Source organism: Dipodomys merriami, unplaced genomic scaffold (assembly GCF_024711535.1).
Source record: "Dipodomys merriami isolate MVZ:Mamm:240054 unplaced genomic scaffold, mDipMer1.0.p SCAF_1, whole genome shotgun sequence".
Taxonomy (NCBI): Eukaryota; Metazoa; Chordata; class Mammalia; order Rodentia; family Heteromyidae; genus Dipodomys; species Dipodomys merriami.
The window spans coordinates 13,481,913-13,504,455 of NW_027202270.1; the positions used below are offsets into that span (position 1 = coordinate 13,481,913).

General features: G+C 37.6%; 1 protein-coding gene across 2 annotated transcripts in view; it reads left to right on the forward strand.

The window, feature by feature from the left end:
* Farsb (phenylalanyl-tRNA synthetase subunit beta) overlaps window positions 1–22,543 on the forward strand; it is a 66,181-nt gene that overhangs the window by 16,447 nt on the left and 27,191 nt on the right. For both annotated transcript variants that reach the window (XM_070016080.1, XM_070016088.1), the window contains exons 9-15: window positions 984–1,045; window positions 2,825–2,876; window positions 6,053–6,114; window positions 6,608–6,815; window positions 8,893–8,973; window positions 12,028–12,120; window positions 17,011–17,128. In XM_070016080.1, coding sequence (XP_069872181.1) covers window positions 984–1,045; window positions 2,825–2,876; window positions 6,053–6,114; window positions 6,608–6,815; window positions 8,893–8,973; window positions 12,028–12,120; window positions 17,011–17,128 — 676 coding nt within the window. The remainder of the gene's footprint in view (window positions 1–983; window positions 1,046–2,824; window positions 2,877–6,052; window positions 6,115–6,607; window positions 6,816–8,892; window positions 8,974–12,027; window positions 12,121–17,010; window positions 17,129–22,543) is intronic.

The window sequence follows — 22,543 nt, forward strand, 5'->3', positions numbered from 1 at the left end:
AATTATAGTCTCCTGGACTTTCTTTCCAGGGCTGGCTTTGAACTGTGATCCTCAAATCTCACCCTCATGCTTCAGGCATGAGATACCAGAGCCTAGTTATTTGGCAGATATTTAGTGAGCACTAATGTTTTTCCCATGGTAGGAATTTATTGAGTTACCTGTTTCTTAGCTTCAGAGAATTCTTAGTTTAATGAGAGAGGTGGGCATATGTGTAATAGAGAACAGGCTGAAAATAAATACCATAACAAGAGCTGTATGAACCTATAGAAATTTTAATAGGCTTGATTTAAATGCTGAAAAACTTGAGATCTTTGTATACTTGGTAAAAAAAAAATTTTCTAAAAGTGAGCTAGCTATGAAGTTTATTTAGCAAATTGAGTTTTATTCACAGTGATATGTGTGGAGTGCTATTTTACACAATGGAGTCCAAAAAGAAATGTACTTATGAAACTGTAATCCCTCTGTACATCACTTTATAATTACAATAGAAAAATACATGTTTTGTGACTTATGCACTTAATTCTGTTAGTAATGAATGAGATAGGAACTTTTTATTATTTCCTCTTAACAAGTAATTTGACTGAGATTGAAAGAGTGTAAGTGGCTTCTCCAGAGTCATACCCTTAGTAAGTGACTGGGCAGGATTCAGTCTGGCTTCAGAGACTTGTGAACTTGGTCGCATTTACTCTTGTAATCAGCCATATGTGTCTCTTAAAACCTGGTGATCTGAGGTTGGAAGTTGGGGAACTAAATGATTTGTCTCAGTCATGGATGGTAACTCTCAGAGAACTGCCTAAATGCACAACACCTGAAGATAAGAACGGGCGTCTATTTCAATGTTCACTCCACTTCCTTTCTTAGAATGTATATGTGAAGTTATTCCTAGATGTTTGAGAATTAAATTACATTAAAGTATCATTACTATCTGAGTGAAGAGAATATATTGAGAAATTACTATTATATTTGTTTTTTTTCTCTTGCAGGCAAAAATAGTCCTTGATATAATTGTCACCATGTTCAGTGAATATTGTGAAAATCAATTTACGTAAGTTTATTCAACACCTTTATGGAAGACCTATGAAGGCATTATGGCCTTGTGCTACAGAACACTAAAAAATCTGGTGCCTGTAACTAGAACCTAGAATGTTTTGGGGGAGATAAGATATATGTTTAAAATATAAAATAAAAACCGAAAGCACCTTAAGAAGATTTGGTGATGTGGTGCTAGTAAGGCCAAGTTCCTGCTAACTAAGGTAGTCATGGAGACAATGAACTTCAATTTGTGTTTAGCAACTGTTGGATTTGAGAATGAAAAAATGGAGTAGCAAAAGAAACAGCTAAAGAAAGAAATGTAAGAGCGTATCATTTATATGCTTGTAAGGCTTTCCAATATTTTTAAATTAAAAATTATTTAATGCACCTACATGCACTTACTGGGTATTTAGATCATAGTTTATTCTGAGGTATTAGTTATAATTCAGACTAAAACTATAACTATAAAAAGTATGACTAACATGATGTGGACTATATTCTTTTGTGGAGTTTCTTTTTGGTGCCCACTCTGGTACTTAAGAACTTGAGTGCTGCACCTGAGTTTTTTTGCTCAAGGCTAGCACTCTGTCACTTGAACCATATCAAAAAGATAGTTAAGAGATAAGAGTCAAGCCGGGCACTAGTGGCTCATGATTGTAATCTTAGTTACTTAGGCTAAGATCTGAGGATTGTGGTTCAAAGCCAGCTAAGGCAGGAAAGTCCATGAGACTCTTATCTCCAATAAACCACTCAGAAAACTGGAAGTGGCACTGTGGCTCAAGTGGTAGAGTGCTAGTCTTGAGCTGAAGAGCTGAGGGACAGCACCCAGGCCCAGAGTTCAACACCCATGACTGACGAGAGAGAGAGAGAGAGAGAGAGAGAGAGACAGAGAGACAGAGAGAGACAGAGACAGAGACAGAGAGACAGAGAGAGACAGAGAGACAGAGAGAGACAGAGACAGAGAGAGACAGAGAGACAGAGAGACAGAGAGAGACAGAGACAGAGAAGAGAGAGAGAGAGACAGAGAAGAGAGACAGAGACAGAGACAGAGACAGAGACGACGGGGGGGGGGAAGAGAGATAATAGTCTCAGTCTTTAATGCTTAGGCTGGCTTTGAACTGTGATCCTCAGGTCACTTGAGTAGCTAGGATTGTAGGCGTGAGCTCTCTGCTCCCTGCTCTCTGCTTCATGCATTGGTTGTTGTTTTTTGTTTTTGTTTTTTTTTGGTTGGTTGTGGGACCTGAATTCTGGGCCTGGGCACTGTCCCTCAGCTCTTCAGCTCAAGTCTAGTGCTCAACCACTTGAGCCACAGCTTCACTTCCGGTTTTTTTTTTTTTTCTTATGTGGTGCTGAGGAATCCATCCCAGGGCCTCATTCATGTAAGGCAAGCACTCTACCACTGAAACACCTTTCCAGCCTGCATTGGTTGTTTTTTAATTTGTATTTTGGTGGTTGTATCAGTTAGCTTTTGTCTGTAACACAATACCCCACTAAAGCCTGGGTTACATATCAGTTTTGGAAAGGAGTCCTACTCTACATTAAGTAGAACAAATGGACACTTCAATTGACAATGACTGAAGAACTGGGAGGAAGCTTCCAAAGACAGATCAGTAGACTATTATGTACAGAAGATTAATCCAATCAGCAGTATTAGAGTTTGGTGATTAATAATGTTAAGGCTGGAGTTATGGACCAAAGAAAGGTTTATTGGCTAACATTTGTAGAATTTATGGCTCCCTTTTTTTTTCCTAAGTAATTTATTTCTGACTCCTCTCTGCCCCTTTTCTTCCAGGGTTGAAGCTGTTGAGGTAGCCTTTCCTAACAGGAAATCAAGTACCTTTCCTGTAAGTACTTAAATGCTAAGGATAACTGTGCCACCTACCTGGACTATATAGAGTACTGTATCATGCACTGGCCCTTGTTCAAGCTCTATACTGTGGACTCCTACGTGGAATCAGTCCTCCAAGATCCCTGTAAGAGTAGAAGTTTAAAATAGTATTGCTAATTTTTTCTTGAGACAGTCTTACTGTGTAACCCAGGCTGCCTTGCACACTTCCTATGTACCTCAGGCTGGTCTTGAACTCCTACTCTTCTTGCCTCAGCCTCTGGAGTGCTGAGGTTGCAGGTAGGTACACTACTGTGGCTGGCTTAAAATAATAGTGTTCTTGTTGGGCTTCTTTTCCCCAAAATGACTTGATATAAAGATGGCTATTTAAAGATGTATAGCACTGTGATTCAGTGACACCATTCTTTTATTAGTTTTTCTCCTTTTAACTATTCCTGCCATATGTGACGTGAATCAGAACCTAAAGTTCATTCAGTAGTTATACAAAAGGATTTCAATTCCAGAAGTCAGGTTAAAAGTACAATTCATCTTGATGAATGTTACTCTTTTGTTCTCCCTCATTCTTCCGTCACCGTTCCTATCTTCAAGTTATGTAGTTCCCTTAAGTTACATAGTTCAGTTTTTATATAATGTATACTGGATCTAATAACTTCATTTGATCACCTTTCCTCTCTCCATTTGTGTGTCCCCCACCATCTTACTAACTTAAACATCTTTTGCAGTAGATAAAAACTTAGCTGGGTCAAAAGTCTCCCCATTCCTTATAACAAATGTTTGGCCATATCAGTGGACCTCACACATGCTGAGCAGTGTTCTGCTACTAAGCTGCAATTATAGATAGTAGCTAAAGACTTAATGGCTTGAAATGATGATCATTTATTAATCTTATGAGTCTTGGTCTGAGCCAGCTTAACTGGGCTGTCTCTGCTGAGCCTGCTCATATGTATAGTTATGTGACTGCTTTGTTAGCAGAATGATCTGGGTAGGCCTCACTCAGAGGTTTACTTCTTATCAGCTTTCCTTATCACCCTGGCTAGCTTGGTCTTATAATTATTTTAAAAATTAAATTAAATTTTTCTTTTTCTTTTCTTTATTTTTGTGGTGCTAAGGATTGAACTTGTGATTGCTAGGCAATTGCTCTGTGCTTTTCCAGCAGACAGTCCTGTTGGTCAGTCCCACTTATGGAACTGGATTTGAGGGAAGAAGTAGACAGCACTAGTGGGATCATTTATGTCTCCTTCAGAAAGGAAGAATTTAGCCTGTTTTATAGTTTATCTCAGCAGTAGTTGGAATTAACCAGTGCTAGCTTTTTAGTGTTTTTCTTTAAAACAACAACCAAAAAACCCCAAAACAAAAAAAAAATCTGATTTAAGAAAAGTTTTTATCCCTCCCCTCCTCTCCCCTTTCCTCCTTCCTTTGGCTAGTGCTCTACCACTTGAGCCACAGCTCCACTTCCAGCTCATTTTTGGTGGTTATTTGGAGATCAGAGACTCAACAGACTTTCTGCCTGGTCCAGCTTCAGATGTGATCCTCAGATCTCAGTCTCCTCAGTAATTAGGATTATGGGCATGAGCCACTCACTGATCTTAGCCGAAAAGTCTCTTTTTTAATATGAATAATTGCCATGTTGAATATATACTTTTGTGAAGAGGTGAAATGTAGTTTAATATTTAGTTCACTTTTTTCTCATGTAGATAAGTCTTTAAAATATATTTTTATTTTAGATTGCTGTCATAAATTTGAGATGATAAACTTTTAAAAAAGTGTTTTGGCATTTGATAATTTATTTTCTCCTGAATATAAATTTAACTAACCCTTAGGTTGTTCTCCCAGAGAGGAAGGACTCTGGGAGAAAAGTTCTTTCTTAAATGAATTACCATATTTTTTCAAGTATTTTGAAAGTTTTTTTTTAGTCTTTGTTATTTCGTAGAAAATAAGGTTTGTTTTTTTTTAATACATTGACTAGAGATGAATGATAGTCAGAAACTAGTGATTAATGGTATGAGTGTTGGAATTTACCAAATTCACTAGTTTATTCCCTCATACACATACTCACTAATATATGGAATACTTATCTGACAAGCATTTTCTGAGCAGTTGAGAATGTAGCAGTCCTTGGGTTCCGCAGCTTATTATCTTGATCTAGGACCAACTGGTTAGTCATTTAAAACCTAAAATCCTTACTTGTAAAATGAGAATCCTAGTAATTGTTAGAGAACTAGGTCAGACTATCTTGAAAGTGTCTTCTATTGTTCAGCTGATAGGGACTACTTAGTAAAAATTTATTATTACTCTTGTAATCATTAGCATCTGGTCCAGTGCTTCTCAAACTGTCCTGTGCATTCACTTTACCTGGGTATCTTGCTGACCTGTAGATACCTATATGTACAGTGTCTGTCTACTGCTAGTTATAAGAATTGAAGTCTGCCTTTCTCAGCAGCACTCAGGTGATGCAGATGTTTCTGCCCTACTACATTTTGAGTAGCAAGACTCTGGCATGGGGCCTTTACTTGAATCAACACAGGTGGTTAAATTTGTAGCCTTCTTGCTAGTGACAGTTATGTTTTTGAGAGTAATTTGTTGATAAATACTCCAATGTATGATAAAGCTTGGGTTTTCTACATGTCTGTTCTTACCTCATTTGGTTGCATACCATTTGGAAGAGAATGATTACTAATTTATGAAATGTTCCCACATCTCAGCCAGGTCTTGGGGCATCTTTGCATTTCTTCACTTGGGACATGGCAAGAGAGACATGTCTTCTTAATAATCTTGTATGGTAAACTGTTATTATGGTAGAATTGTTCTTTTTGGTCATACACACTACTTGCAGAAGATGAGAATGAAAAACTTTTAGCAGGATTTTTAAACATCTTAGAAATGATGTAATATGTAGGGAATGGGAATTAACCATATAAAAAAGAAAATTTTGGCATTTTGTATTAACTCCAAGTAGCAAATATCATATAGCAAATAGAATGCTCATATGTGAATTGAATATGGCAAGTTTCGTCTTTAGTAATGTTTTAAATATGAAGTTTGTTTTCAATATCTGGCTGTAAGAACCTTTTCTTATCTAGGTAATAAAATGGGAACAAAGTAATTGAATTAAAAGAATACTCAAGGTGTATCTAATGGGAACTGACTTTTGCTTTCAAACTCTTTTTATTGAAGGAACTGGCTTACCGAAGGGAGATGGTGAGGGCTGATTTAATTAACAAAAGAGTTGGAATCAGGTATGCCTTGAAAACTTCATTTATTTGTTTACTGTTGGAGAGGATTCAAAAGCAAAATACACAGAGCCTATTGAACTTTTCCCGAGGGAATTCTTGGAGAGGCTTTTGATATCTTTGAGACTAAGCTTCATTTAGAATGTTAACTTTATTAGGAGTTCTAATTGAACTTAAAAGGAAAGATTACTATTTCAGCATATTTTAAAACATTTTAAAAGAAAATGTGGACACTTTTTTTTTTTTTTTTTGGTCTGTCGTGGGGCCTGAACTCTGGGCCTGGGCGCTGTCCCTCAGTTCTTCAGCTCAAGGCTACAGTGCTCAACCACTTGAGCCAGAGCACCACTTCCAACTTTTTTCTGCTTATGTGGTGCTGAGGAATCAAACCCAGACCTTATGCATGCAAGGCAAGCACTCTACTGCTGAGCCACCTTCCCAGCCCTGTGAACACATTTTATATAATCTAATGAAGTTTATGATTTGTACATTTCTTTTTCAGAGAAACTCCACAAAATCTTGCCAAACTTCTGACCAGGATGTACTTAAAGTCGGAAGTCATAGGTGATGGCAATCAGATTGAGATTGAAATTCCACCCACCAGAGCCGACATTATCCATGCATGTGATATTGTAGAAGATGCAGCTATTGCTTATGGATATAACAATATTCAGATGGCTCTCCCCAAAACATATACCATAGCTAATCAAGTAAGATTGCACCCTTAAGTAAACACTCCTTATTGTTAGAAACTGATTATTGAATGCCAGGAAGGCTTTGAGAAAAACAGAACATAAGAATTAGGCAGTATTTGGACATGCTTTGCTATGGGAAACATTTGCTATGGGGAGGATACAAAACAGATGCCCAGATGATTGGACTGAGTTGAAAACCTGAGATGACTGGTTCTTTGAAGAAAGACAGGTTTTGAGTGTGGAGTCCTTGTTGAGTCTCTAAATTTGAGATGCTTTTTTTCAACTTGGGCTGGAAGGAAAAGGCTGTGTGTGTGTATGTGTGCGCACGTCTGTAGAAGTACATGAAATTATGGCAATGTATTTATGTGTGTGTCATATTAGCATTATGTTAGTAAGGGGAGAAAGGGTACTTTCCTTTTAATGGTATTTTCTGTATAAATCTTTTCCCTTTTTTCTCTTCTTGAACTCAGGGCCTGGGTGCTGTCTCTGAGCTTTTTTAGCTCAAGGCTAGTGCTCCACCATTTGAGTCACAGCTCCACTTTCAGCTTTTTAATGGTGAATTGGCTTTTTAAAAAATATATTTTTTATTGTTATTGTAGAGGTGATATACAGAGGGCTTACAGTTACATGAGTCAAGTAATGAGTGCATTTCTTTTTAAACTTTGTCTACCCTTCCCTTGCTCTCTCCCAGTTTTCCCCTTCCATCCTCACCCTCAAGATGTAGCATTCATTTTCCACATAGTGTCTAGTGAATATGACTGCTATATTTGTTCACTCTTCGTTGTACCTTTTGTACCTTTTAGTTGCTTCCCCCTTCCCCTCCCCCAAAAAAACTATCAATCAAGACAAAGGAAAAAGACAACAAAAACAGCAACAACAAAATCTCTTGTTTCCTTTTCTTTGAGTTCATTTCCTATAATATTATTTTATATATGATCATATGCACATAGCTGTTAAACCTTTGTGATCTTTCTCCTATGCATATCCTCCTTTGGTCTTATTGTATGAATGTCCAAAGACGTATAATTTATTATGTCCAAGTGTATTTTTTTTTTTTTAATTGTATTTTATTTTATTTGAGAACACCAAGTGTATTTTTTGTAACTACTCAGTTGTTTACTTGTAGATTTATAGGCACATTCTACTTACCACAAATGAGAGAAACTATGCAAACCTTTGTTTCTTTGGGTCCGGTCTTGGGGCCTGAACTCTGGGCCTGGGCGCTGTCCCTCAGCTCTTCAGCTCAAGGCTAGCACTCTACCACTTGAGCCACAAGGCCACTTCCGGCTTTTTTTTTTCTGCTTATGTGGTGCTGAGGAATGGAACCCAGGGCCTCAAGCATGCAAGGCAAGTGCTCTATCACTGAGCCACCTTCCCAGCCCACCTTTGTTTCTTTGGATCTGGCTTACTTCACTTATAATTTTTTCTAAGTCTTTTCATTTTCTTATGAATGGTACAATATCATTCTTTCTGATGGAAGAGTAGAATTCCATTGTGTATATATACCACATTTTCTTGATCCATTCATCCACTGAGAGGCATCTGGATTGATTCCATATCTTGGATGTGGTAAAAAAAACTGCAATGAAGATAAAATGCTGGTCACTTTAGTGTGACGTTATTTGTGTTCTATTGGATAAATGCCCAGGAGCTACAGCTCTACTTTAGCCTTTTAATGGTTAATTGGCCTGCCTGCCTGCCTGCCTGCCTTCCTTCCTTCCTGCCTTCCTGCCTTCCTGCCTTCCTCCCTCCCTCCCTTGCCTCCTATCCTTTCATCCTTCTTTCCTTCCATCCTTCCACAAGGTTTTATTGAAGGGTACTGGTAGCTAATGACTGTAATCATAGCTACTCAGGAATCTTGAGATCTGAGGATTATGGTTCAAAGCCAGCCAGAACAAGAAAAGTCCATGAGACTTGTATTTCTGTTACCTACTAAAAAGCCAGAAGTAACATTTTATAATTATAGCTCAAATGATATAGTGCTAGTCTTGGTCAAAGAGTCAGTGCCCACATCCTGAGTTCAAGCCCCAGTGTACACACACACACATGTTTAATTAATGTGAAATAGTGATTTTTTTTTTTAAATTTTCAGTTTCCTCTAAACAAGTTAACAGAACTCCTTCGGGTTGATGTGGCAGCTGCTGGATTCACTGAAGCACTCACCTTTGCTTTGGTATGCCTTAAATGTACTTTTTCTATTTAGCACATTATTAGTTTCTCAAGTGTTTTTTCTTTAATTTCTTATGAGTTTATAAAATCTAGACTACTGAAATTTCCAGATCCTCCAAGAAAAAATTGTTCATCAAGATTATATTTCTGCTAAAGAATATGAAACATTTCTTGTATAGTCAAAAAAGTATGGAGACATAAAAATAATGTCTCTCGTGACAGATGACCAAATGTTTTATAGTTTGAAATAAGTGTTGAAAGTTCACGGTGGAGTTCATAACCAAATTTATTGTTAGAATATTTGGTCTTAATTTGGTTGTGACTTTGCCCACTAGAGGCCGCCCTGGTTGAGGACAGGGGACTGTTCCACATTATTTCTCTGTCTTTGAACATGTTCATAAACATTTGTTTTGAGTTGAAAAGCTGACATAAAAGACCTAAATCAGGAAGCGAATTTTATTATAAAATAAGAAGGAAATCTCCCTCCCCCACCAGATTGACCATTTGAAATAATAAAATGTGTATGTAATTTGTAGTTTTTTCCTTCTTGCTGAGCATTACCGAACCTACAATGCATTTATTAAGTATATCAGTAAGTTTCAGCTTACTGATCTATGGAAGGAACTACTACTGGCAACTACCAGCACCCACACTTCACTCCCACCCCTGAAATTCTTCACCTGGTAGAGGATTTTAAGGGACTGTCTAGGTTTCCTAAATTCAGCTTTGCTTTTTCTAATTCAGAAATCATTTATTCATACTGTTATGGACTAGATACTATACTAGTGAGGATGCCTGAAACTGAGCCAAGATCAGTGATAACATTTTCACAGACAATAGGAGAACCATAACTAGAATTCTGGCCTTTGGATTCTTAGAACCATTCTTTACCACTGTTTTGTGTTGCTCATGCTTGGCTTACAGCACTGTCATTCATGGATGTACATGTACACTTCCATTTGTAAGCACTCACAATTTTATATAAAGTGTAATATAAAGAATAGTGTTGGATTTTTTTGTGTCTGATACTAGGATTTGAACTCAGGGCCAGGCACTTATAGGCAGCTGTTCTACCACTCAAGCCATGCCCTCAGCCATAGAGTTGAAAGAATGTATGTAGCATATAGCCATGAATACATTCTCATTTTGATAGATTCAGAACAAAGGTAGTCATTATTGATGCCTCCAGTTTTGCCCAAGAGAGATGGCCAATCATTTCTTAAAAGGTGGTCAGTCCTTGACTTTCCAAATACAAGCAGTTCACATTTCATTGCTGTGATTTTTTTTTGTATCTCTTTATGGCTCAGTTTTAAGACTATATACCTAGTTTAGTCTTACTAAAAGAAAACTATCCATAAAAATTATGGACTTCATTTGCTTTTTTATATTAATGTTCACATATATATTAATATTTAAAAACATCTTCTTTCCCATGTCCTAATTACTGCCACTTTAGTATTGCTTAATTTAAATGGTTTTTATCCTTTTCCCATCTACATGGTAAATCATAAGTCATTCAGATATACAGTTTCATTGCCATGTATCTGTGGCATCCTTCCCTTTTGCATGGTGTTCTCTTTGAGAGTGGCTCGTACTATGTAAATTGCATTTTAAAATTCATTGTTTGCCTTCTATCTAAATCTTGTTATGTAAAGTGTGCTGTGGGAAAATGCTTATTTCTAGTGCTGTGCTGTGTCCCTTTCTGCTACCATTGTAGGCCAGGGAACCCTGCCCTGTTCTATCTGAATGTGGCTTCAGGATCTTAACAGAGGAATATGGCAAGGATCACCAGAGCTGGCACTGGTATAAAATAAGTTGATGTATCTACTTAAGTTATTCTTCATCATTTAAAAAAGTGATGGAGTTGGGCGCCATTGGCTCACGCCTGTAATCCTAGCTACTCAGGAGGTTGAGATCTGAGGATCAAGGTTCAAAGCCCAGGCAGAAAAGTCCGTGAGACTCTTATCTCCAATAAACCACTTAGAAAACTGGAAGTGGCACCGTGGCTCAAATGGAAGAGCAATTGCGTTGAGCTGAAGAGCTCAAGGACAGCGCCCAGACAGAGTTCGAGCCCCACAATCGACAAAAAATACATAAATAAAAAAGTGGCGGAAAGGCCAACTAGTCCATAAAGACTACCTTTAGAGCCTCATAGGAGCAAGATTGCCCTAACTCTGGAAAACAGTCCAGGAATCTTAATATACTTCTATTTTCATGTTAGGTCTTCAAGTTTGTTTTTTTTTTTTTTTAAAGTGGCATCAGTATATGCAGTAATTATCATCAGTAATGATTTGTTGACATCATGTTTGTAGACTATCTTCTTTTGGTCTCTTACTGCCAGGCGCTGTGCATATATATAATGTCTTTATTACATTCTTTATTAGGTTTTCATGCTTAGTGAATTTATTTCTATAACTTCTGGTTTCTGGACAGGGGAGACAGATGTTCGATTTTTAGTGGGTAGTGGATTAACAGTTTTTTGTTGGTAGGAGCCTCAGCAAGCATGTTCAGGGAAGATACAACAGAATATGGGCTGAGTTCAGGCTTTGAATTCTCTAAGTCCTGCCATCCCACTATAACCCCAGATAGATTGAAAAGAATAACATTGGTACTGAAACTAGAAAAACAGAAGGGAGAAAGAATTTTGACTGGACCATTAGGATATTTTCATGAGATAAGTGGAAGATAGGTAAGTAGAGCCTTGGAGAGTGGCCATCTGTGGGGCTAGAAAAGTGTTGAAGTCTAGGGGATGTAGAGAATCAGGAATTGGACTGGGAAGATGAGCAGGAGTTCATGTAGGAAGGCCCTGGGTGTAGTCACACTATTTTGTACACATACACATGAAATTTTTACTTTGCCTTCATATTGTGGATAGAACTCCAAGTAAGAGAGCTATTAATGTTACACTGCAGCTTCTTTAGACTTGAAACTGATAAATTATGAATTGTGGAAGTTAGTAACCTAAGTTCTTAGCTTATGGTTATTAACCTTGCTGAGTTTTAAAGTTAAATGTAGTCATTTCTTTTCCATATCTACCTATTTTGTCTGTACTTCTTAGTGTTCCCAAGAAGATATTGCTGATAAACTTGGTTTGGATATTTCTGCGACAAAGGCAGTCCACATAAGTAATCCTAAAACAGCTGAATTTCAGGTAAGAATTTATGTAAGAATTTAGATTAAAAGAGTTAGCACATGAGTTAGGAAATCTCTCTTCATTTAAAACATATTTAATGGCACAGTCTTAAAGCTTCGATAGGATTATATGTTATGTGCTTTCCTATTTTTGTTTTGTTTTTGTGATTGTTGATATAAGCTAGGTCTTTATACACTTTAGGCCGACACTACTACTGAGCTATACCCCAAACCTCCTTGAAAGAATGTTTAAAATAAAAAATAAGTTTTTCTTGATGAACTTCATAGTTCTTGTTTATTTTTCCAAGGCATATCTTGCTATGTAGTATAGGCTGGCCTTGAATGTGTGTGATTGCCTGCCTCTTCCTCTGGAGGAAGAGATTGTAGGCATGAACCATCACACCTGGCCTGTAAATTAGTTCTTGTATGTTTTATACTATCTGGCCTAGTCTCTCTTACCTGAACTTCCATTTCATAATTGTGTTTTCACATAAGCTGTCAGATTTCATCTCTTTACCATTCATTTGTAATAAATGAACCAGAACGTGTTCTTTGAGCCTCCATAAGTCATTCTACTTTGAAAGCAGCCATGACATCAGCTCTTGATTGTATTGTCTATAGCTTTTGTAGTTGTTGCAGTCCCTTGGCAGCTTCCTGCAGAGTTTAGGGATATTTAAATGAGAACATTTCTGAAATAGTAAATAGTGAATGACTTGTTACAGACTGAGGCATTAACTATAAAGAGATAGCATCTCAAGTTCTATCTTTGCTTACTAACAGGAGCTATGCTTCTTGTATTCTGCTTTTCTAGTGTATATAAAATTTTCTGGAGTATGTAAATATCTTCTAGAATCCAGGAGAATCTTAAAACTGGAAGAATCTGCTTTTAAATATTGTTAAATATTGGGGCTGGGAAGGTGGCTCAGTGGTAGAGTGCTTGACTTGCATGCATGAGGCCCTGGGTTCAGTTCCTCAGCCCCACATAAGCAGAAAAAGTCAGAAGTGGTGCTGTGGCCCAAGTGGTAGAGCACTAGCCTTGAGCTGAAGAGCTGAGGGACAGCGCCCAGGCCCAGAGTTCAGGCCCCACGACTGACAAAAAAAAAAAAGTATATATTGTTAAATATTATTATAAGTAATATCTCAGTTCAGATTTGAGAGACAGTTTCTTAGGACCTATGTTAATATAGGGGGCTGGATTAGTTAAAAAAATTTTAAAGTTCTAAAAATGTTTAAATTTTAAGATTCTAAATTTTATTATAGAACTGTGTATTAATGTGGAAAATTAGAAGTAGACTAATTTGCATGGAGAGATTTTCATTAAAACTTAATGAACTTTTATTTGATTATTTGGTTTAGCATAAAGAATCAATATTCCTGCATAAAATTCATTCGAGATGAGAATGTCTTTTAGACGTAGCAGATTCTATATTTTACTTCTGCTTTACCACCACTACTTATATGACTAACAGACATTTATGGTTAATTACATGTGAAGTTGTTTTCTTTTGCATAACTCTTAACTTTGTACTTTCTTCCAGTAGGTAAGAGATTAAGCAAGAAAAACATTGTAAAATTTCATTGCATGTTAAATATTAGTACATAGTACATGAATGTGAAAAGAGAACTATATATATACACATATATACATACATGTCTTCATATATATGTAATGGGCTTCCTTAAGCCGTCTTCATATATGAATATGTAAATGAGTATATTTTAATTAAAAAATAAAGTTTAAACTATTACAATTTTTGTAAGCAGAGTTATGGAATCAATTTTGGCTTACACAATAAATTTATTATTACAAGTGTAGAACCTAGAAGTTGGAGATCAGACTTCAGGGTGGTCAGATTCTGCTGAGGGCTCTAATCTGGGTTCAAATTAAGTCTTTTAATCTACAGTCAATCCCGACACCCCCCCCCCCCCCAGCCACACACACACATACTCTTTCTGTCTCCTGTATGTTGAAGATATGTTAAAAAGCTTTAAACTAGGGCATTTGTTCTGTAGAATCCCCATAATTACAATTTAAGATTCTGCTGAATATATTCCAGTGGCTTATTTCTGGTACCCTATTAGATCTAGAAGCTTGGTCAGGCACACACACACGCACGCACGCACGCACGCACACACACACACACACGTTTTTCTGTGTGTAGACACACACACACATGTATGTTTTTCTGTGTGTAGTGCCAGTACTGGAACTTGAACTTGAGGCCTGGGCACTGTCCCCTGTCACTTGACCTATTTCCAGCTTTTTGGTAGTTTACTGGAGATAAGAGTCTCACAAACTTTTCTGTCTGGACTAGCTTCAAACCATTATCCTCAGATCTCAGCCTCCTAAGTAGCTATGATTATAGGCATGAGTCACTGGTGCCTGGCTTAGGCATTACTTTTTTGTATTGTTGATGCTTTTAAATTAACCACATAAGGCTTATCGATAAATAAACTGAAAGGTTAGGTGCAGTGGCTCACTTCTGTCATCCCAGCTATGGAGGAGTCAGAGATTGAAAGGATCATAGTTCAGAGCCAGCCTGAACAAAGTTAGTGAGACTTCTGTCTAAACAAATAAGCTGGACATAGTGATTTATAACAGTAATCTGAATTATGTAAGGGACTGGAGGGAGCTGGATTTTGTTCCCAAATCAGCCTAGTGAAAAGCATGAGACCCTATGAAATCCTAGTGAAAAGCATGAGACCCTATGAATCAGTGAAGGATTGGGGTATGAGGTCATGGTTAAACAGTAGAATTCTTGAGGCTCTCGGTTCAAACCCCAGTACCACCAAAAATAAAGATTAAGTAAGCTGAAAAAAAAAAGTTCTCTTCAAAAGTAGTTTTATTATATTCTAATAAGTTAAACATTTTTTAAAAATCTTTTACCCATGGCAGATATATTTCCAGCCTCTCAAAAGATGCCTAAACCTGAATCCTACATGTATTGTTTTTTCCTATCAATAGTAACAGTGGAAGTTATATATGAATGAGGCACGGTAAGACCTTAATGATAATGATAGGTAAAATAGAACAATTATAACAATTTCCTGTAGTAAAACTTACACAGATGTAGTCCCTCTGTCCTAGTGTCTTACTTTACTATAGATCTTAGCAGCCTAATAGTATGGTTTTTCTCTTAAGTTTGGAATTTTTACGTTCTTGCATAAAGGAAGCCTTTCTGTTTGGCATATCTGAGTTATAGCACTACTCTTGTACTTTGAGCCATTAGTGAGTAAAAGAAGTTATGTGAGTATAAGCCCTTTGACACTGCCAATAACTGATAACTGAGAGCCAGTGGCCAGTCATGCAGCATACTTTGTAGATTTGCTAGTGGCTAATTCATACCTTTGCTTGGATGGAGTGGGCATGAGAGACCTTAACAATACTACTCCATTTAAAACTTTGGAATTGCTTCTGGAATTTTCTGTTTAATATTTTCTGACTGCAGTTGACCATGGATAGCTGAAGTTATAGAAGAAAGAGAGAGGGGCTGTTTCTGTTCCTGTGATAATTGGGCACTTTGCCTCTAGCCGGGAAAGTGAACAGTAGTTGAGAAAGCCTAACTGCAGCTTTCCAAGGGCAGGAGAGATGTTCTTTCTTTTTCAGCACTCTATCCAGCAAATCTTTTTGGGACTTATTGATAGCTTTGGGAGGCCTGTGTTTCTCTGGTGGGCAGGGCTGATGTCTGGAGGAGTAAATTAGCCACACAAGAATGTGGAAATAAAGAGCAAGTGGGAGCCCTAGGTGGAATTGGGGTGCTGAGTTAGGGAGCCACAGGCGGATTGTATCACACCATATAAAGCATATGTTTTGTTCAAAATTGGATGGAAAGCTATTGGGACTTTTGAGCTGGGGAATTATGTGATCTGACTTTGGTGCTGAAGAACTATGTAACATAAGAGGGAGAATGGATGAAGATTAGCTAGCCTAAGAAGCTCAAGCTAATGGTGCATGGAGTCTCTACAGAAATAACAATTGTGTCACCACTGCTCATAAGCACTCTGTTAACATGGTGTGCTGGGAGCCAATGTATAGTGTAAAGTGAGAAATTATTTACAAATAAAAGCAGCGATGTGTTGCTCTTTTGTTTTTGAAGAACTGAGATGTGCATTTCTTGTAACAGTAAGGATGAAATTAATGTACATGTCTTCCTGTTTCCCTTAATAAATAACAAGCTGAGAACTGGTTGCAGCCTGCTCATAGCAGCTGTATGCTTTAATGATTTATATGTTTGTCTTCTGTTTTCCTCATTGTCCTCACTTACATTTACATTTTTTATAGTCTTGGCTTTCCCCCCTACATTTTGTTTTATGAATTATAAGTCAGGTTATGAGTATATTTCTTTTTGGATAGTGTCTCCCCTTCTTTCACTCTCTCCCAGTTTTTCCCTCCTATCTCCGCCCACAAGTTGTATAGTTCATTTTCATTGTAGTGTCTAATGAGTACCACTGCTACAGGTCTTGGCTTTTGATTTGATTAATTTTTATTTAATTTATTTAAATTAATTTATGAAAATATACATATCAAATATTGAAAGCCAATTTTATTTATTTTTTATTGTGAAAATACTGTACAGAGGGGTTACAATTACATGGGCAAGATAATGAGTACATTTATCAAGCATTGTAACCTCCTCCTTTGTTTCCCAATTTTAATTTTTAAAATGATAAGTAATCCCTAGGTCAGACTAATTTAAATTATGTTTTGTATGACTGTACTGGAGAATATTTTCAGTTCTTCTAGTGACTGGAATTGAACATTTAAAGTGACTTGGATATTTTAGGCATTGATTTTTCCCAGAAGGGCATTCCTTTGAAGTCCAGGAGTGTTTTTGCTTTGTCTCCCTCCAGCACAGTGTGCCTGTATGCTTCCTGTTTGGTCAGTGCAGTGTCGTGTCTTTTCCTGCAGGTGGCGCGAACTACCCTCCTTCCTGGTCTCCTGAAGACCATAGCGGCAAATAGGAAGATGCCCCTTCCTCTGAAACTCTTTGAAATTTCTGACATTGTAGTGAAAGATTCTAGCAAAGGTAAGAATGAATCACCTTTCATTTGCACACTTTTTTTAAGTTTTTAAGTAGAGAAAATAGTCCAATTTATTCCTGTGAATGGAGCACCTAACTTCAGTAGTTCAGGCTTTTTTCTTTTTCCATCCATATTCTTGCCAACCCCCTCAGATAATTTTAAGGTAAATGTGAGACAGATTATCATTTTGTCAGTACATACCTTAGTTTATACTTTTAACATCTGTAGTCCTACCTACTCAGGAGGCTGAGATCTGAGGATCATGGTTCAAAGCCAGCCTGGACAGGAAAGTCTGTGAGACTTTTACCTCCAGTTAACCACTAGAATACTGGAAGTGGGCCTGTGGCTCAAGTGGTAGAGCTGAAGAGCTCAGGGATAGAATCCAGACCCAGAGTTCAAGATCCACAACCACACACACAAAAAAAAAATAGCACCTGAGTTCTACCATTTTTGTTGTTCATTTGTTTTTTTATTACACCTTACTATCCTCAGATATCTTAGGATTTCAATTTCCCCACTTGTTTCATAAACGTATTTTTATGGTTGATTTGTGTTGTTGTTGTTTGATTTTTTTGGGCGCAGATTGTATTGGAACTTGAACTCTCCTTGGCTTTTCTTGCTCATGGCTAGTCCTCTATCACTTGAGCTATACTTCCGAATCTGTTTGATTTATTTAAATAACTCTAGTAATGCCAGGTTTCAGTTGATATGTCTTTTATGAATGGAAATCACATTTTCACAAAGAATTTGAAGATCCTGATTTAAATTTACTCACTTGAAGGTGGGGCACTGGTGGCTCATGCCTGTATAGCTGCTCAAGAGGTTGAAATCTAAGGATCTTGGTTCAAAGCCAGCCTGAGCAAACAATGCCTGAGACTTACCTCCAGCTAACTAGCAAAATGTCAGAAATGAAGGTGTGGCTCAAGTGGTAGAACTTCATTCTTGAGTAAAAAAGCTAAATCAGAATATGAGGCCTTGAGTTCAAGCCCCAGTATCAACATAAAAACAAAGCAAAACAAAACTTCAACTTGAATAGCCCCAGAGGGCTGGAATTGTAGCTCAGTGGTAAAGTGTTAAATAAGTGCTAAATAAGCATGTATAAGAGCCTAGGTTTAATCCCCAGCACCACAAAACAAACAAGCAAAAAGCAATGAGACACTTTCCTTTTTTTTTTTTCCTTACATTGTATAAGTCGTATGCATATCATTATAACACACTTGGTATCTTGGCATTCTAGTTGAGCTGTGCCAGTAATAGTGAATGCATTTCACTGGTTTTGTTCCTTTTGAGTATCGCTTGCACTTGTTAGTATAGCAACACTAGAAATGCATTGGTTGTTTATTAACTGTGAGTATAGTGAGTAAATACACACTTGCCAAAGAAGTCTGTTTCATTCAAAGGCCATGGCTCAGACTCTAATACATGGTTTGGACCTGCATGTGTAGAGGTCCCCTTATGAGCAGTGCCTCAGTGACTATGGCTGGCAGCTGTCCTTGGTTCTCAGGATTTTGTACCTACCATTCTGGCAGTGTTTATTCAGTGGTTCTTACTTCAGACTGAAAAATTGAGACTATGTTCCCTTGAATGGCAAGGCAAAAGCAGAAATCTTTTCTTCAATTTCTTCTTCTTTTTTTTTTTTTTATTGTTTGTGGGGCTTGAACTCAGGACCTAGGCACTGTCTCTGAACCTCTTTGTGCTCAAGGCTAGTGCTCTACCACTTGAGCCACAGTGCCACTTCCGGGTTTTGCATTGGTTAATTGGAGCTAAAAGTCCCATGGGGACTTTGCTGCCCAGGCTGGCTTTGAACCACGATCTTCAGATCTTAGCCTCCTGAGTAGCTAGGATTATAGGCATGAGTCACCTGTGCCTGACTCCTCAATTCCTTTTGAAGGGGATTGAAAGCATCGTTCTTAACTATAAAAGTAGTCAGAAACTGTATCTTGGAAATAGGTGTGAGAATACTTTGACTTTCTAACATTTGTAGTAAACGTTTTGTTTAAGGTTGGTTTCCATCTCTTTTCGAGCAAATTGGAAAATTTAGATAGATAACTGGTAATATTCCCAGAGCTTCATAAAATATTGGACTTGGAGCTGGGGCCAGAATTTAGGTCTTGGTGTATATATTCTTAGAGATACAAGTTCATTTCAATATCAACCTGTAGAATGTTTTTGTGGAGTAGTGGTAAATCTATAATAGAAAGTGAAAAACATTTTTTTGTTTGTATCAGCTGCAAATAGTTTTGAGGGTTCTTATGACTTGGAGCTGAGAATTTGTTACCTATGCCAATATTGGGTAACTTTGTTAACATTGACTTCAACCTTGGTTCTTTATGTTTTGTACTATCTTGATCCATGATCTGCCAATATTTATAAGCAAAGGATTAGGTTAATTACATTACACTTCCCCCCAAATTTTGTTATGACCCTTTTGACAGTAGATATCTTCCATAATGCCAGGGTCTCTAAGAACTCCATGGGTTGGGCATGCTCATGAGCAGGAGCTCAATGAGCAGGAGCTCCAGAGAATGAGGATGACATGCACATGGAGGCCCTGCAATTGCTGAAAAGTTTGGCTATAGGCAGGGAGCACTGTATTACCTGCAGTCCTGGGTAGAGGAGCCTGTGCTGTCTTCTTAATCTGTATGTTGAAAGATCCTGGCACAGACTGGCCCCAAACTGTGTGTTTGGAAAGAATTCTTCTATTGAGATGTTGATCTTAAGTGCTAGTGCTGTCAGACAATTTTTAACAAATTAAACTCAGGCTATGTACCTTTTTACTCAAAAGATTAACATTTCCTTTGAACCATTGCAGAAGAGTTCTTGTCTCCATAGCAGACCTTTGTTTCCCCCTAGCCCATTTTCATTTGAAACGACTCTACTTTTACCATGATTCATTTCCATTTAATTCTACTTTTCCTCATTGTCTTATACTACTTTTTGTCAAAAATTACTTTGTCATATTGATAGGATTTAAACAATGAAGGCAATAAATGTGCTAGGTAAGTCTGTCATCTTGAAAACATAAGTTTGTTTTAATTTATTTGGAGTATGTTTTCTGTTTAGGTGGGCCTGGATTTTATTTCATAGCAAAGACAGCTTTTTTAATGCAGTATTTAAAATATGTTCATGTGGGTTCCCTCCTATCATCAGAACTCTATAGAGAAGCAATCAGTACCATAGTGTCCAGTGGTTGGCTTTGGGCAATTTATTTAGTATCTCTGTGGCTCAGTTTCTTAATGTATACAATGGCAATGGTGATGGCACTTTATTACACTTGTTATATGGATTGAATGAAATTGCCTCATAATAAGCAATGTTTGCTCTTGCTCTTACTGTTAAAGTATTAGCAGTCTCAGATACCATGTATCTTTGACTATGGAATTTTTTCTACTAGAGTAACTTGAAAGCCTCTTCTGGCCATCAAAGTATAATAGTTGTTTTGGTGAGGCACTAGGGGCAATAAGGAGTCTGCTTAAGAAAATAGGAATGTTGATTTGGTTTTAGAGAAAATCATCACCAACTTTTCAATAAGATAGTTGTATATTTTTACTGACTCTTAAGCCATTTTTTTGTTAGATTTACCTAGCTTAGATTTACCTAGCTTAGATTGATCTCTTTCATAATAATGAAACCTCCTGGAGAAATAAATAGTAAACCATCATAAGTATAATGACTGATGAGTTAAATGAAAATTTCTCCGGTTCTCATTAGTGTGGGCTGAGTGGGAGGAGATGAGTGGCAAGCATGCCTCCAAAAGTTTCATTCAGCACATTGCTGGAAAACATTTTGGAATTACTTTTCCTTTTAGCAGAACTGGGGTTTGAATTCAGGGCTTTGGGCTTATTAGGCAAGTGCTATACCTCCAATCCTTCCTTTTTCTTTTAGACTACGGAGAAAAAGTTGCCAAGTGGAAGGGGACAGACCTAAAGCAAATTCTTACAGATAGCCTTCCAAATGTATGAAGTACCCAGGGAGCACAATGGAGTGATAACTGCCCTGGCTTATTTAGTTAATATTAAGAAACACCCAACAATCTTAGCCTCAGTTTCTGTGTGACAATCCTATCTTCCAAACTGGAAATGAAACTACAGTCAATTTGGTGCTCACAAAGCCCCTGTTTTCATGATTGACCTGAATGTATCTCTCTCCCTCTCCCTCTCATTCCCTCTTCCTCTCCCATTCCTTTCCTTCATTTTTTGTGCTGGTCTTGGGGCTTGAACTCAGGGTCTGGTCAGTGTCCCTGAGTTTTTTTGATCAAGGCAGCACTCTACCACTTGAGCCACAGCTCTACTTTTAGCTTTTTGGTGCTTAATTGGAGATGAGTCATTGATTTTCCTACATAGGCTGGCTTTGAACCACAGTCTTCAGATCTCATCTACCTAAGTAGTTAGGATTATAGGTGTGAACCACCAGTGGTTCACATGGTTAATATGGACTCTTAACAGATTTAACAGACAATCCAAGAGACCATCTGTATTGAATGAGATCATCAGGCTGCTGGTTTGATAGTGAGCCAGGCATACCCTTGAAGCATTTACTTCTACTGTAAATTAGACACATTCAGGTTAAGAGAGCCGGCTAGTGCATTTATTGAGCCTCAAGATCAGAAGTTGCTGCAGCATTTTTAAAAATTAGGCTCAAAGGGACTGAGCTGATTTATCTTTTCTGTTGGGCAGAGTGGCATGTGTTATTGGAACAAGAAGTTGAATACAGACTACCATAGAGTAATTGCTCAGTTTAAAAACAGAAGTCAGCAGTGGTGTGCTGAAGCCTTCATATCAAGCTGCTCTGTGAGTTGATTTCAGTCATTACTAGTTCTTTCTGTTCAGTATGAAGCATAACTATAACTAGAAAAGAATGAATTGAGAGAGGGAGGGAGGTGGGATGCAGGGGAGCGAAAGACCTAATTGTAAATTGTAAACTTTCTGCCAAGAAAAGCAAGTATAAATTGTATACCACTAAAGTGGCCTTTTCTTATATCCAGATTGAGCTCTGCAATCCTTCATTATTCCTTAGGGCTATTGAAGCTGCCAGCACACCTGGACTCACTGGTTGGCCAGGGGAAGGAAGCCCATGACTGACTTTAGGTGTTCTAATTTAAAAGGGGCTAAAGACTAGAGAAATTAGTTTGATTTGTAAAGTTCATAGGATTAGCAGGATTAGCAGGATCCATTAGTCACTTAGACATGTGTCAGTGGAGAACTGTGCACTTTGGCTTTAACCACTGTATGTATGTATGTATGCATCTATCTATCTATCTATCTATCTATCTATCTATCTATCTATCTATCTATCTATCTATCTATCTATCTATCTATCTACCTACCTACCTACCTACCTACCTACCTACCTTACCTACCTTACCTACCTTACCTACCTTACCTACCTTACCTACCTTGCCTGGGTGCTGTCCCTGGGCT